Source organism: Aotus nancymaae, unplaced genomic scaffold, assembly GCF_030222135.1.
Source record: "Aotus nancymaae isolate 86718 unplaced genomic scaffold, 86718_ANA_hifiasm-v0.15.2.pri h1tg000043l, whole genome shotgun sequence".
Taxonomy (NCBI): Eukaryota; Metazoa; Chordata; class Mammalia; order Primates; family Aotidae; genus Aotus; species Aotus nancymaae.
Genome location: NW_026988457.1, coordinates 2747078 through 2761769, shown reverse-complemented (window position 1 = coordinate 2761769; position 14692 = coordinate 2747078). Strand labels below are relative to the sequence as shown.

The following is a 14692-nucleotide window of genomic DNA, read 5'->3' as shown; positions in this document are numbered from 1 at the left end:
CTTTGCCTTCCACGGAGACAATCCATGTGCCACGGGCCTCTTGGTGCCTATTTCTCCTCATTTTTCAAGGATTCTTGCCAACTCTGGCCCTAAAGTTCCCTTGTCATACTTCAGACTTTGTCATCACCTGTAACCTTGCTATCTCTGGAAGCTTAAATTCAAGCACACTTTCTAGCCAGCTTACCTCCTCCACGAGTGCCTCTCTGCCATTCTTTGAAACTTGCTCCAATCCACTGAGCTGTGCCACCACTCAGCATACAGCCACTTCTTGTGTCCTTTACTTATCCATCCCTACAATTGTTACCCTTGCAGGGAGCCTTAATTCCTTTTCTCCTCTTTCTCCTTGTCCCATGTGCCTGACAATTCCTCTACGTTGGCTGAAACTAACTTCACGCTTACTCCCTCTGTCCCGTACCTGAGCAGTTAAATATGACTGGAGAAAAATCAACCACCATCTTAGCTGGTCTCTATTAAATTGATGACTGTAATCTCCCCATGGGCTCTTGCCACAGCTTAGCAAGCCCACTCCATGCCCCTATTCAATTAGCTCTCTAGTCTCTGAGACCCATATTTCACACCTGTCTTCCTCTGTGTTCAACTCCTCCTCCCCTCACACCCTCAGCTGATGATCTATTTATTTCCCCAAGGAAATAATCAGAAGAGACCTTTCACATTCTTTTATCACCTAATCTCCTAGCATCTGAACCTACGTACTTTGTCTTTCCTAGTATTAAAATGGGTTTTCTAGCTCTTAAGATCACACCACCTCCTCTTAGACACTGGATCCCATCCCTGAGAAGTTTGCTCCCACAAGTGCCCTTCTCTCACCTACAACATCCGTGTGTCAGCCTCTCCCATCTTCAGAATAGTAACAAAAACCTTGACCTCGCGTTGCCCCACAAGGCACCAGAAAATGTTTTAAGAGTGGGTGTACCGGGCGCGGTGGCTCATGCCTATAATCCCAGCACTTTGGGAGGCCAAGGTAGGTGGATCACGAGGTCAAGAGATCGAGACCATCCTGGCCAACATGGTGAAACCCCGTCTCTACTAAAAATACAAAAAATTAGCTGGGTGTGGTGGTGCGTGCCTGTAGCTCCAGCCACTCGGGAGGCTGAGGCAGGAGAATTGCTTGAAACTGGAAAACGGAAGTTTCAGTGAGCCAGGATCATGCCACTGCACTCCAGCCTGGCGATAGAGCCAGACTCTGTCTTAAAAAAAAAAAAAAAAAGAGTGAGTGCATAGCTCCACTTTCTCACCATCCCTTCTCTTGAGCCCACTCACACTTGTTCATGTGAAACCGTTCATGTGGAGGTAGCAGGGACTTCCCCATTGCCAGAGCCAGTGGCCGATTCTCAGTCCTCCTGTTACTCCTTTTTAGCAGCATCTGACAGATTATCATCCCCTCCTTTAAAAAAACAGAAAAGCATTCTTCCTTGTATTTTCAGGGCACCATACTCCTACTGAATGAAGCTAGGCAGGCAATCATGTGACTAAAAGAAGAACATTGCAGGAAGAGCAAAGGTCAGGAGGAGCAAGTGTGCCTGGCCTTTGTCTTTGCTTGGGCTGCTATCACAAAGTCTCTTAGACTGGATAATTTATAAATATTAGAAATTTAGGCTGGGCATGGTGGCTCATGCCTATAATCCCAGCACTTTGGGAGGCCAAGGTGGGCAGATCACTTGAGGTCAGGAGTTTGAAACCAGACTGGCCGACATGGCAAAACCCTGTCTCTACAAAAAATACAAAAATTAGTCTGGCATGGTGTCATATGCCTGTAGTCCCAGCCACTCGGAAGGCTTAGGCACAAGAATTGCTTGAGCCATGGAGATGGAGGTTGCAGTGAGCCGAGATCATGCCACTGCACTCCAGCCTGGGTGAGAGAGCAAGACTCTGTCTCCAAAAAAAAAAAAAAAAAAAATGCTCACAGTTTTATAAACCAGGAAGTCCAAGATCAAGGCACCATTTTGTTCTCCGGAGCTGCTTTAAGTCCCTAAATAATCCCATTCTACATCATGATCCACACATTCCTAATTCCAAATGAGTATCTCCAGTGTGTGCCTCTCCGCTAAGCTCCAGTGTTGCGGACCTATCTTCCTACTAAATCATCTCCACTTGGAAGTCTATGGGAATCTCACACTTAACACACTCCAAATGGAATTATCCCCTTTAAATTCTTTCCTTCCCAAGTCTGACCCATCTCAGTAAACAGCACATTTGCTCAGTCAATAAAACCTGGAGTTCATCTTTGACTCCTCTTCTGCCTCACACAGCCAGTGCACACATTGTGTTGGCTCTGCTTTTGAAATGCAACAGTAATCCAGCTACTCTTGAATACCTCCAGTTACCACCCTAAACTCCAAGGAGATTGTAATAGACTAGGACTCCTACTCAGACCATCTGTAGACAGCCTCCCCACTTCATTGATCCTTTTAAAACCCAGACCAGATCACCTTACCCTCTTGCCTGAAACCTTCGAGGCTTTCTATTATTCTCAGCTTAGACAAAGTCCTCACTGTGGCCTACAAAGCCATATGAGATCTGGTGTCTGCCAGCCTCTTTACTTATAACTCGCCTTTCCTTATCATTCTGCTCAACCACACTGGCCTCCTCCCTGTCCTCAGTCATGCTGCTGTGGTCTCAATGTGTGTGTCCCCCCCAAAATTAGTGTTGAAGCCTAAATCCCCAATCCGACAGTACTAAGAGATAGGGCCACTGGGGAGACGGTTAGGTTGAGGACTCTATGCCCCTCTTAACGCATGTGAGGATGCAGTGAGAGGAACCACCCATGAAGCAGAGCTGATTTCATCAGACAGAATGTGCTGATACCTTGATCTTGAACTTCCCAGCTTTCCGAACTATAAGCAATACACTTCTATTATTTATACATTTTACCCAGTCTAAGACATTTTGTTACAGCAGCCCAAACAGACCAGACACATGCCTAGCACTCACTCTTCATGACTTTTGCTCTCCTGGAACGCTCTTCTGGAAATCACATGGCAAACTTCCTAACTTTATTGAATTCTCTTTCCTTTTTCTTTTTTTCTTTTTCTTTTCTTTTTTTTTTTTTTTTGAGACGGAGTCTTGCTCTGTCGCCAGGCTGGGGTGCAGTGGCGCAATCTCGGCTCACTGCAACCTCCGCCTCCCGGGTCCAAGCGATCCCTCCGCCTCAGCCTCCCGAGTAGCTGGGACTACAGGCACGTGCCACCATACCCGGCCACTTTTTGCATTTTTAGTAGAGACGGGGTTTCACCATGCTGGCCAGGATGGTCTCGATCTTTTCACCTCGTGATCCACCCGCCTCGGCCTCCCAAAGTGCTGGGATTACAGGCGTGAGCCACCGCGACAGGCCTATTGAATTCTCTTCACAAACGTCACCCACCTCCAAGAAGCCTTCCAAGTCTTCCTAGTCTAAAATACTTCTCCCTCTCATCCACTCCTCTTCTCCATAGTATTTAGTGCCACCTGACATGACAGAGTCAATCCTCATTACTCACAGATTCTGTATTTGTGAATTCACCCACTTGCTAAAATTAATTTGTAACCTCCAAAATCAATGTGTTCAGTGCTTCCTGTGGTCATTCGTGGACATGCACAGAGCAGAGAAAAATTTGAGTCACCTGACGTGCATGCACATTCCCAGCTGAGGTCAAACAAGTCAATACTGCACCTTCCTCTTTGAGTTCACACTGTAAACAAGTATATTTGGTGGCGGGGAGGGGGGAGCATTTTTTTGTGCTTTTTGTTGATTTCACTGTTTACAACGTCCTCAAGTGCAGTCTAGTGTTCCTCTAAGAACAGAAGGCTATGATGTGCCTTATGGAGAAACTCCTGTATTAGATAAGCTTCGTTCAGGCTGAGTTACAGTGCTGCTGACCATGTTAATGTAAAGAATCAACTCTAAAGATCAAATAACATGTCTTTAAACAGGAACAAAAAAGGTTATATAGTGATTATTTGACAAAAATGTCATGACAGGCTAGCAGGAACCTATTTCCCCAGGAACAATATTTCAGTTTATGCTAATTCAGTGTTCATGACAACTTTATTGACCATAACTATTAAAAATGACGTGAATCTGGGGAGAGAGAGCATGGGGAGAAATGCCAGATACAGGTGAAGGGGAGGAAGGCAGCAAATCACATTGCCATGTGTGTACCTATGCAACAATCTTGCATGTCCTTCACATGTACCCCAAAACCTAAAATGCAATAAAAAAATGCCGTGAATCAACTGTATGTATCTCCTATTACTACCTAACATTATATGTTTCCTGTTGAGAAGGCAAACTCAAAAGGAGCAAGGATTTCCTTCTATTGTACTGCCTTATCTCAGGCTTATAACAGTGCTTGGTCCTTTCAGCAACAATCTAGAAATATTTGTTGAGAAGATAATTAGTGCAAGTGAAGAATGGGTAATTCTTTTTTTTTTAAACACGTAGTTTCACTCTTATTGCCCAAGCTGGAGTGTAATGGTGCAATCTTGGCTTACTGCAAGCTCCACCTCCCAGGTTCAAGCAATTCTCCTACCTCAGCCTCCCGAGTAGCTGGGATTATAGGTGCCCACCACCACACATGGCTAATTATATATTCTTAGTAGAGACAGGGTTTCTCTATGTTGGTTAGGTTGGTCTCGAACTCCTGACCTCAAGTGATCTGCCAGCCTCGGCCTCCCAAAGTGCTGGGATTATAGGTGTGAGCCACCTCACACAGCCAGAATGGGCAATTCTTAACCCCTTCTCCTGCCCACCAAAAAAACTCAAGTAGACAATATAGAAAATGTTCAAGCTCACCAGTGATCATGGAGGAGCCAGGGCTGGCTCCCTGTTCCTCCCCAAATTACTATGTAGTGTTGGTGAGGGCCCAGGGAAGTCAGTCATGCAATCATCAAAAAACTTTAAATGTGCATATCCTTTGACCAACCAACTCCACTCCTGGAAAACAAAACTTGGATCCCTGCAAAAATTTGTCAACAAGGATAACTGCTGCAGCACAACTGACAATGGCAAGACAGTACAAATCACCTCACTCTTAAAAGATTAGTGAAACAATGGTTATACATAAAAATAGATACAATAGAATCTCACTTTTTTTTTTTTTTTTTTTTTTTCCGAGATGGTGTCTCGCTCCGTTGCCCAGGCTGGAGTGCAGTGCCCTGATCTCAGCTCACTGCAATCTCCACCTCCTGGGTTCAAGCAATTCTCCTACCTCAGCCTCCCAAGTAGCTGGGACTACAGGTTCTCACCACCATGCCTGGCTAATTATTGTATTTTTAGTAGAAGCAGGGTTTCACCACGTTAGCCAGGCTGGTCTCGAACTCCTAAACTTGTGATCCCCCTGCCTTGGCCTTCCAAAGTCCTGGGATTACAGGCTTGAGCCACTGCACCCAGCCGGATCTCACTTTTATTTAAAGTCTATATGCATAAAATAGGAAAATGTTTGTAGTCATTATCACTAAGTATTAAAATGCATGGTCAAAAATCTTTGTTTTTTATATTTTCCCAGTTTTTCCTTGACAATATGCACTACTTTTGTCAGGGGAAAATAAACAAACGGAAGTTTAGGAGTACATTTGACAAATAAATTATGAAGTACTGAGTCCCTAGCAGAGAATTTTACCTCAAGGACACTGGCTGCCAGCCTTAAACCTCAGTAAGCAGTGTTGTTAACTCAAATCTCCACGGCAGTGGTGCTGTTTGGGCATCCTACTTTAAATGAAGCCTGAGAAGTGGAACATATATTGATAAGCTCAGCACTCAACTGCTATGGTAGCCACTCTACTTAATCTCAGCTCTACAACTTAATAGCAGTACAGTCTCCTTATCTGTAAAGTGTGATGGAAGTATCTCACTCACAGGAATGTTGAAGTCTAAATGAAATAACATCTATCTCATATATAACAACCAACATATAACAAGCCTTATAAGCATGGGTTATTATTCTCTCTCAAAACAGAACTGTTAGATGGTGTCCCACTTTGGTTATAGAAGTGAATGTCCTGGGAAGAGAGAATTTGTGATAACATGAAACTTTGTACATCATCACAAAAATAGGTAACTTTCTTCTGTTACCGATTTATTTACAGATTTATTGATCACTTAACATTACTAAAGTTCAAGTAATAAGGTTTCCTGCCATCCTCTGTATGGAGATATAAAGGTGATAAATGATATAGGGAAAGTTTACATGCCATAGTACTCTACTGGTGTAACAAACAGGTGTAGGCTCTTAATATAAGGCCACACAAAGGAAAACTGTCATACATTCATATACCATATACCACGTAAATTTGTATAAACTCTTGAACTAATGATGGTGGCACGTGATCCAGCCACTCTGCTATCATCTTGGCTGCAGACTCAGGCATCCCTGCACTTTTGGGGGCCTGCCCCCACTTCCTGGCTTCTCCCTGCTGTTGGCACAGGTTTTCGGATCAAAGCGGGGGGAACCTAGAAGGCATGAACAGGGAGGGCCTGAAGGCTGGGGGACAGGCTACCAGTCCCACCTATAGGAGTGGGAACTGGTGTCTTTTCCACAAGCCCGTCTGTGGCCACCCATGGGCCAATCAGCATGCACTTCCTCCCCTCCGAGGCCCATAAAAAGCCCCAGTCTCAGCCAGAGCTGACCAGAGGGAGGGATGACCAACAGAAGGGAGAAGTTACCCTCTCTGCTAAGAGCTTCAGAGAGCTACAGACACAGCAGAACCTGCCTATGGAGAGAAGCTATCCTCTCCACGGCCTCCTCTTTCCTGAGAGCAGCAGACCTCTGGACGACCTGCCTGCAAAGAGAAGCTACCTTCTCCAGGGCCTCCTCTTTGCTGAGAGGAGTCACCCTCTCCGGGGCCTTTTCTCTGCTGAGAGCAGAACAGGGACAACCTGTTTGGGTCTCCTTCTGAGCTGTTCTAACCTAAATAAAGCTCCACTTCATCTTGTTCACCCTTCATTTGTCTGCATACCTGGATGCAGGACAAGAACTTGGGCACCACCAGCAACAGGCATCTGGGAGAAGAAAACCACCCACCCCAAAGATCACCCGTAACACTAACATAACCAAAATTTCAAATCTAAAAATTTAATGCACTCAATTGTACAAACTGCCAAAAACTAGACACCACTTTTCATCTTTAACACTGTGAAATCCTCGGACTCTTACAAGAACAAAATAAGACCAAAAAGAACATATTTGATGATTTTAATTTGTGTGACAGACTACATGCTTCATGGGCAGAACCAAAGGTAAACCCTTCCATTTTGTTCATGGTTATTACACAAGTAATTACACAAGTCCAGTGTATAAACACTACCTGAACACATAGTAAGTTCTAATAATAAATATTATATGAAAAGTTAACAAGCATTTATTCAATATTCAAACAGATATTCATCAAAATGAGGTAGATCCAATGGGTCACTTGCTAAAGCATTTAATGATGAGGGTGGAAAAAACTCATCAAAAATACCATTCTTCATGGGACTCTCCAAGTTTAATGTTCTAACGCAGGTATTATTCATCAGAGAATCTGGCTGAACTTCACATGGATTTTTCTTGGTGGGGCTACAATAATTATGGTCCTGTCTCAGATGTGTGTTCTGGGAAATATCATTTAATTCACTCGGTACTGGTGATGGGATATCACTATCTCCCATTCCCAAATACCTAAAGTCACCTTCCCCATTTTCTGACAGCTCTGCTGAAACAGCAGTTGTAGGAGACAATAATTCTGCTAAAATTTCTTCATGAGTTTGACTATCATACAGGGAAACACCAGGAACAGTGGTGCATGCAGACTCACTGGCAATATCAATTTGATATGGTAGCTCATTTAACAAGTCCTCTATTGATTCACAATCATTTGGAGACCCACCCTGAGGCACCTGTTCTAGATTTTCACTTGGAGCTGTTCCACTTTGTGGGGAAGACATTAGAGCAGCTAATTTCTTCTTTTGTGCCTTCAGTTTTTTGCGAAGTTGTAGACGGAGTTTATGAATCTGAACTTCTACCAAGTCTTCATGGTTTGATGAAGAAACACCATTTCCATGAGAAATGTGGTTGAGTTGAGCACTACATGAGGTGCTTCCAGACTTTTCCAAAACTTCTGAAGCAGCATGAGCATGTAGGGGGGCAGCTGTGCCATCAGGCGATGGAGGAACTGGTGGTGGCTTACTGATGGGAGGAGGCTTAGTCACACTCCTACGAGCTTTCTTGGATATATGGCTGGCCTTCTGATTTATACCTTTAGTTTTAAAGCCACCAAAATTATTTACCCCTTTAACTGAAGGTTGTAAATCAGTTATAGTGTTTCTATTACGAGCTGAAACACAGAATGGCATAAAAGAAGCACCTCTGCTTATTAAGCCTTTAACCCAACTGCCCACAAATGGCTTCTTCTGATTTTCTTTCAGGGACTGATTCTGTAGTGATTTAGATGTGGTTAGAGAATCTGCTGTAGTTTCTTTTTTCTTCAAATTAGATACCTGAGATGTGACATGTTCTGGTTTTAATTGTTCAGTTTTTGGTGTAAGGAACTCTTTTAACTGAGCATCCCTCTCAATTTCTACTGACTTCACTCCCTGTATAAGACCAGTAGCATGAGTGTTATTCACAAATTTAGTATTTACAGTACCTTCTGTATTCAGCTGTACTGACTGCATGTTGGTATTTACAACTTGAGATGGAAAACTTATGCTCATAAATTGGTCCTGGATAAGCTTTTCTTTCAATGGAGCTGATACTGAAGAAGCCATTAGTGATTCTTGTGATTGTAAAGTACTTGTTTTGAGAATTCCTGTATTTTCTGCTACAAGTTTATTTTCTAACAGGAAAGCTTCAGAATTTAACTGTGAAACTGAGGCTGTTTTCTGGGTAGTTTCTTCAAGTATCAAAGGTAAAATATTGTCAACCAAACCTTTTGAACCTGAAAGTAAGTGATCTCCATGAGTTACAGCTGAGTCCTGTGAAAGAGTATGATGGGCAACTGATGTATCTTTAGGGTGAGTTACTGAGGCTGTTTCAGCTGAGGCAGCATCACCCACAGAACAGGACATTGAAGATACTGGTTTCTCATTACCGACAGTGTGTTGGTCATTAATCTCTCTAAGTGGAAGGCAGGCACCTTCTTTATCTGTCACTTGGGATGTTTTTCTTTCCCAAATAACAATATGTATCTCTGAAGCAGGCACTTCAAATTTCTTGTGCCTTTCAGAACATGGGCCTTTTAAGTCATCACATTCCAGCCAACTTCCTGGAGGAGGGAAAAGAAGTGAAAGTTAGATGTGAAAAAATCACCACCCTAGGTTAACTTTCTTCTGGCCTTTTCAACTGTTCTATCATTGGATACTCACCAAAGGAGAAGACTCTAAAACATGGTCTTGGCTGGGCGTGGTGGCTCACGCCTGTAATCCTAACACTTTGGGAGGCCAAGGTGGGTGGATCACCTGAGGTCAGGAGTTCAAGACCAGCCTGGCCATCATGGTGAAACCTCATCTTTAAAAAAAATAAAACAACAACAACAACAACATGGTCTTGACCTTGTCACCATCATCTGCCATGTTAAAGTCCTTAGACAGAGTATATTTAACTTTTGGAATTTAGAATTTGGTTATCACCTAATTTATCCAATAACATCAGAAAACAGAAGTTTCATATATATAAATTTTCATGATAAATGAAGCTTGTTACCTGAAGGATGAATATTCATTTGAATTCTTGTTTTATTTCTGACCTTGCATTTTCACATTTGTCAAGAGAGAATGAGATGATGGATGACAAGAGAAGAGTTGAAAAATAAGAAGGATGCACTGCCAAATACTGAAATATTAATACAAAACTTGGGAAAAGTCCATTACTTATAGCAGTGTGGTCGCTGGCAGTTACTTTTGCCTTCACAATTTCAGTGGTGCAGTAGTGACAGGGGCCCTTATGTAGTCAACTAAAGCATGAATGAAGAGTGAGAAGGTAACCTGTTTAAACCATTCCTTAAAAAAAAAAAAAAGACACCCATTAGGATGGATATTATTTAAAAAAATAGAAAATAGCAAATGTTGGCAAAAATGTGGAGAAATTGGAATCCTTGTGTAATGCTAGTGGGAATGTGAAATGGTACAACTGCTGTGAAAACGGTCTGGCAGTTCATCCAAAAGTTAAACACAGAATTACCACTGAGACCCAGCAATTCCACTTGTAGGTATACACCAAAAAGAACGAAAAGCAGGGACTTTCAGTTCCTTGTCCACCAATGTTCAGAGCAGCATTATTCACAATAGCCAAATGTCCATCAGAGATAAATGGATAACACATACACTACTACTCAGCCTTAGAAAGGAATGACATTCTGCGATGTGCCACAACACAAATGAATCTTGAAAATGTGCTGAGTGAAATAAGCCAGACACAAAAGGACAAATAATGTATGATTTCACTTCTATAAGGTATCTATAATAGACAGAGTCACAGAGACAGAAAGTAGGATAGTGGTTACCAGGGGTTTGGGGTGGGAGAATGCGGAGTTATTGTTCAATGAGTAGAGTTTCTGTTTGGCTTGATGAAAAAGTTCTGATGGTGATGGTGGTTGCACAGCATTGTGAATGTATTCAATGCCAATGAATTGTACACTTACAAATGTTACAATGGTAAATTTTATGTTATATATATTTTACCACTACAAGAAAAAAGTATAAAAAGTACAGCTGAGAAGTAAAGAAAGGTGGCTAGGTGCTAACAGGTGGTGTGGGGTTAAGGGAAGGTATCTTTCTTTCTTTCCTTTTTCTGACAGAATTTCACTCTGTCACCCAGGCTGGAGTGCAGTGGCGCAATCGTGGTTCACTGCCACCTCCGCCCCCTAGGTTGGAGGAATCTCCTGCCTCAGCCTCCCGAGTAGCTGGGATTATAGGTGTGTGCCACCACACCCAGCTGATTTGTGTATTTTTAGTAGAGACTGGGTTTCACCATGTTGGCTAGGCTGGTCTTGAACTCCTGACTTCAGGTGATCCGCCCACCTCGGCCTCCCAGAGTGCTGGGATTACAGGCATGAGCCACCGTGCCTAGCCAAGGGAAGGTATATTTCTCTACATTTTACTTACTACTACATGATAATTTGAAAAAAGCTAACCACAGGCTTAGATGAGTAACAACCTTTCTTAATAAATAATCAACAAATATCTGTACTTTTATTAGAGATTTATCAGAACAATCCACATTCCACTATATAATCAATAACTACACATCTATGCAACAGAAAAATCAATACAAAAAGCATAATGTCATGGTAATTGTGGCACAGCAAATATGTGGCTTACTCTATTTCTTTTTTTGTCTTTTTTTTTTTTCCTTTTTGTGGAGAACGGGGTCTCGCTATATTGCCCAGGCAGGTCTCGAACTCCTGGCCTCAAGCTATCCTCCCGCCTCTGCCTCCCGAAACCAAATGTAATAAATTAATAAATCATGATGTCAAACACCATCATACTTACTACAAAACATTTCCTATTCCTTGGATTATAATAGTGAGCACCCAAAGCACTATATTTCTCCTAAGAAGTATATTAATTTTAGAAAACATTGTTTTAGCAGTAGAGAAGTGACCAACATAGTGGTCATCATTTTTTGTTGCAAAACATGTTTAGAGACACTTAATCTTAAATATTTACAGTGTGCTCAGTTTCTTTTCCTTGTTCATGTGCATCTATTCATTTTTGAAGAAAGATTTCTAAGAGCACACATAGAAAACTCATTTGATTTCCAGGTGTTGTGGCTCACGCCCGTAATCCAACACTTTGGGAGGCGAAGCAGGCAGATCACGAGGTCAGGAGGTCGAGACCATCTTGATCAACATGGTGGAACCCCGTTTCTACTAAAGATAACAAAAATTAGCTGGGCATGGTGGCACATACCGGTAATCCCAGCTACATGGGAGGCTGAATCAGAAAAATCGCTTGAACCAGGGAGTCAGAGGTTGTGGTGAGCTGAGATCACTCCACTGTACTCTAGCCTAGCAACACAGTGAGACTCTGTCTCAAAAAAAAGAAAACTCATTTGACACATCTACCATAGTCAGTTTTTCATGCTGAGAAAGACCATATCTTAAGATTATGAGAGAAAAAAAGTACTCGCCACCAGGCTTCAAAGGCGTCCTGTAAAGAACTAATCTTGAGGCCGGGCACAGTGGCTCATGCCTGTAATCCCAATACTTTGGGAGGCCGAGGCAGGCGGATCATGAGGTCGGGAGTTTGAGACCAACCTGACCAACATGGTGAAACCCCGTCTCTACTAAAAATACAAAAATTAGCCTGGTGTGGTGGCATGTGATTCCAGCTACTTGGGAGGCTGAGGCAGGACAATCGCCTGAATCTGGGAGGCAGAGGTTGCAGTGAGCTGAGATTGTGCCATTGCACCCAGCTTGGGCAACAAGTGAGACTCTGTCTCAAAAAAAAAAAAAAAAAAAAAAAAAAAGAACTAATCTTGAGGAATGCAAAGATTAAAAAAGGAAAAGGAGACCTTTCCTTACACATTCCCCAAAAGGAAAAAGCTAAAGACCAAATTAAAATATTTATTAAAATATAAGATCTGATACAAAAAAAGTAAACCGAGAACATAAGTCACATAATAGACATGAATTCTGGTAAGTTTCAAAAGGGAAAACAAAGTATGGTCAGAGATCTGCTAATCTCCCACATACACACAAAACAAAACTGTTCATTAAGCATGTGGTTAATGTGGCTACACCCTTACCTACTACCTGAACCTGCTATTTCTCATTAAATAGAAAACTTTATGTATCTTCTGTTTGCCTGTGTCAGTGCTTCTCTACCACATGACCCACTCTGGAATCACCTGGGAAGCTTTTAAAACAACGTTTAAAGTAGTGTTGCCATAGCATGTGCCTGTAGTCCCAGCTAGTCAGGAGGCTGAGGCAGGAGGTCATTTGAGCCCAGGAGTTTGACAACAGCCTGGGCAACATAGTGAGACCTTGGTCTCAAAAAGAAAGACAAAAGGAGAGAAGGAAAGAAAGAGAGAGAAAGAGAAAGTGAGAAAAAGTAAAGGAGGGAGAGAGGAAGGAAGGAGGGAGGCAGGCTGGCAGGAAGGAAGGAAGGAAGGAAGGAAGGAAGGAAGGAAGGAAGGAAGGAAGGAAGGAAGGCCGGCCAAAAACCAATACCAAAAACACCCAATATTGATATTTGGGCCTAATCACCAAGAGTGTTCTAGGGTACAACCTGGAAATGTTTAGAAGCTAGCCTAATGATTCTTATATGCTGTCAGCGTTAGGAACCATGCTGAACTTGAAGTGGATTGATCAATCTTTGAAATGCAAAAAAAAGTTAAAATAAGTTGGTTCATATTGTGAAAAACTACTTCCTCTCAAATCTGAAAGAGGGTAAAACCTTAAGGTAATAATTACATTTATAATATAAGTTACAGTTTATAAAATACTTTTATAATACAGTATTGTGTCATCCATTCAAACCATCCCCAGGAGGTATAAAATAGCAAGTGTGAAGGAGTGTCCAAATAACAGAAAATGGTTGTATCGAAGTGAGCCCTTATCAATGGCCTGATACAACCCTTTAAGGAGATTGAGTTACCTTGTCTAAGACAAAGTGCACATTATGAAAAAAACAAACTCAGTATTACACTACATCAGATGAACAGAAGGCAAAAATTCCCCAAATCCATGAACTGTGCTTACTTAGTTTTCTATTAAGAAGTTTAATTATTTAAATAAAGACTTTATCTTGATAGTAGCTGTTAGCAAACTATGTATTTCACAATGACAGAAGGGCTACATAAGTCTAATGTGTAATAGTCTTAGAAATATATGTCTAAAAAATAAAAGCAAAGATTTTAAGTAGGAAAAAAAACTGTAAGCAAATAGTAGTATGTAATCTCATTCTTGGTCTAAAAAAGAAATACACCCATGCACCTGTGTTTACCCAAAATACATGATATAAGGAAAGAAAGAAATTAGGAAGGATACTAAAACCACCATTTTTAATAGGTGCAAGGAGGGGTAGAAGGCAAAGGCGAGAATGCAGAGAGAAAGAGTCAGGGCAAAGTTTGCCTTTTTTAAAAAAACAAAAACCAGAAAGTCCCCACACACTAGAGTTTAGTTTTCATGCCAATTATCTTAAAAGGAAACCTCTAAACACTTACCATCAACATCTAAAATCCATGTTATAAAATGATTATTTGCTTGATACTGAATTACACAAGTTATTTGGTAAAGAAAGCCTTCAAAATGAAATGCATAGTGCTTCAAGTCATTCTGTGGTAAGCCTTCTACAAAGTGCAACATGAATATGGGAGATACTCTGTGGGAGAGAAAAGCAAAAGAAGTTAAACAAATTTAATGCCATGTGTCTGGTTATACAAAAGATGTCTGAAGTGAACTAGCCACACATAACACTTTCAAGGCTAACTGCACGAATTGTTCTAGAGGGCCTCCAGATGTGTGCCTTAATTAGAAATAGAGAACTCTCTCTAAGAAGTATGTAACACTAAACCCTTTTCAGAATGGCATCCCAGACAGTTGGAAGTCATCATGCAGCAAGACTCTAACATAGACCATTAAACAAAAATTGCTCTGTAAGCAGCAATGCAGCTTTGGCTTAAAGATCTCATGGCAGCTACTTTGTAAAACCTAAAGAAAAAATTTGGCATCAAGTGCTCAGATTAATTGCTTTTGCTAAGTGGGGTAGGTAATA

At 41.7% G+C, this 14692-nt stretch overlaps 1 protein-coding gene and 1 long non-coding RNA gene across 6 annotated transcripts in view; both read right to left on the bottom strand.

Annotated features, from left to right (window-relative positions):
* LOC105732107 (uncharacterized) overlaps nucleotides 1–3626 on the bottom strand; it is a 38176-nt gene extending 34550 nt beyond the window's left edge. For both annotated transcript variants that reach the window (XR_010337141.1, XR_001110892.3), the window contains exon 1: nucleotides 3383–3626. This is a non-coding gene — a long non-coding RNA (uncharacterized LOC105732107). The remainder of the gene's footprint in view (nucleotides 1–3382) is intronic.
* A 3550-nt stretch (nucleotides 3627–7176) lies between these two features.
* The window catches only part of USPL1 (ubiquitin specific peptidase like 1), a 38461-nt gene continuing 30945 nt past the window's right edge, over nucleotides 7177–14692 (bottom strand). For all 4 annotated transcript variants that reach the window (XM_064361729.1, XM_064361730.1, XM_012474126.2 and 1 more), the window contains 2 exons: nucleotides 14142–14299; nucleotides 7177–9240 (listed from right to left, as the gene is read on the bottom strand). In XM_064361729.1, the coding sequence (XP_064217799.1) occupies nucleotides 7361–9240; nucleotides 14142–14299 (2038 nt within the window). In that variant the 3' untranslated portion in view covers nucleotides 7177–7360. The remainder of the gene's footprint in view (nucleotides 9241–14141; nucleotides 14300–14692) is intronic.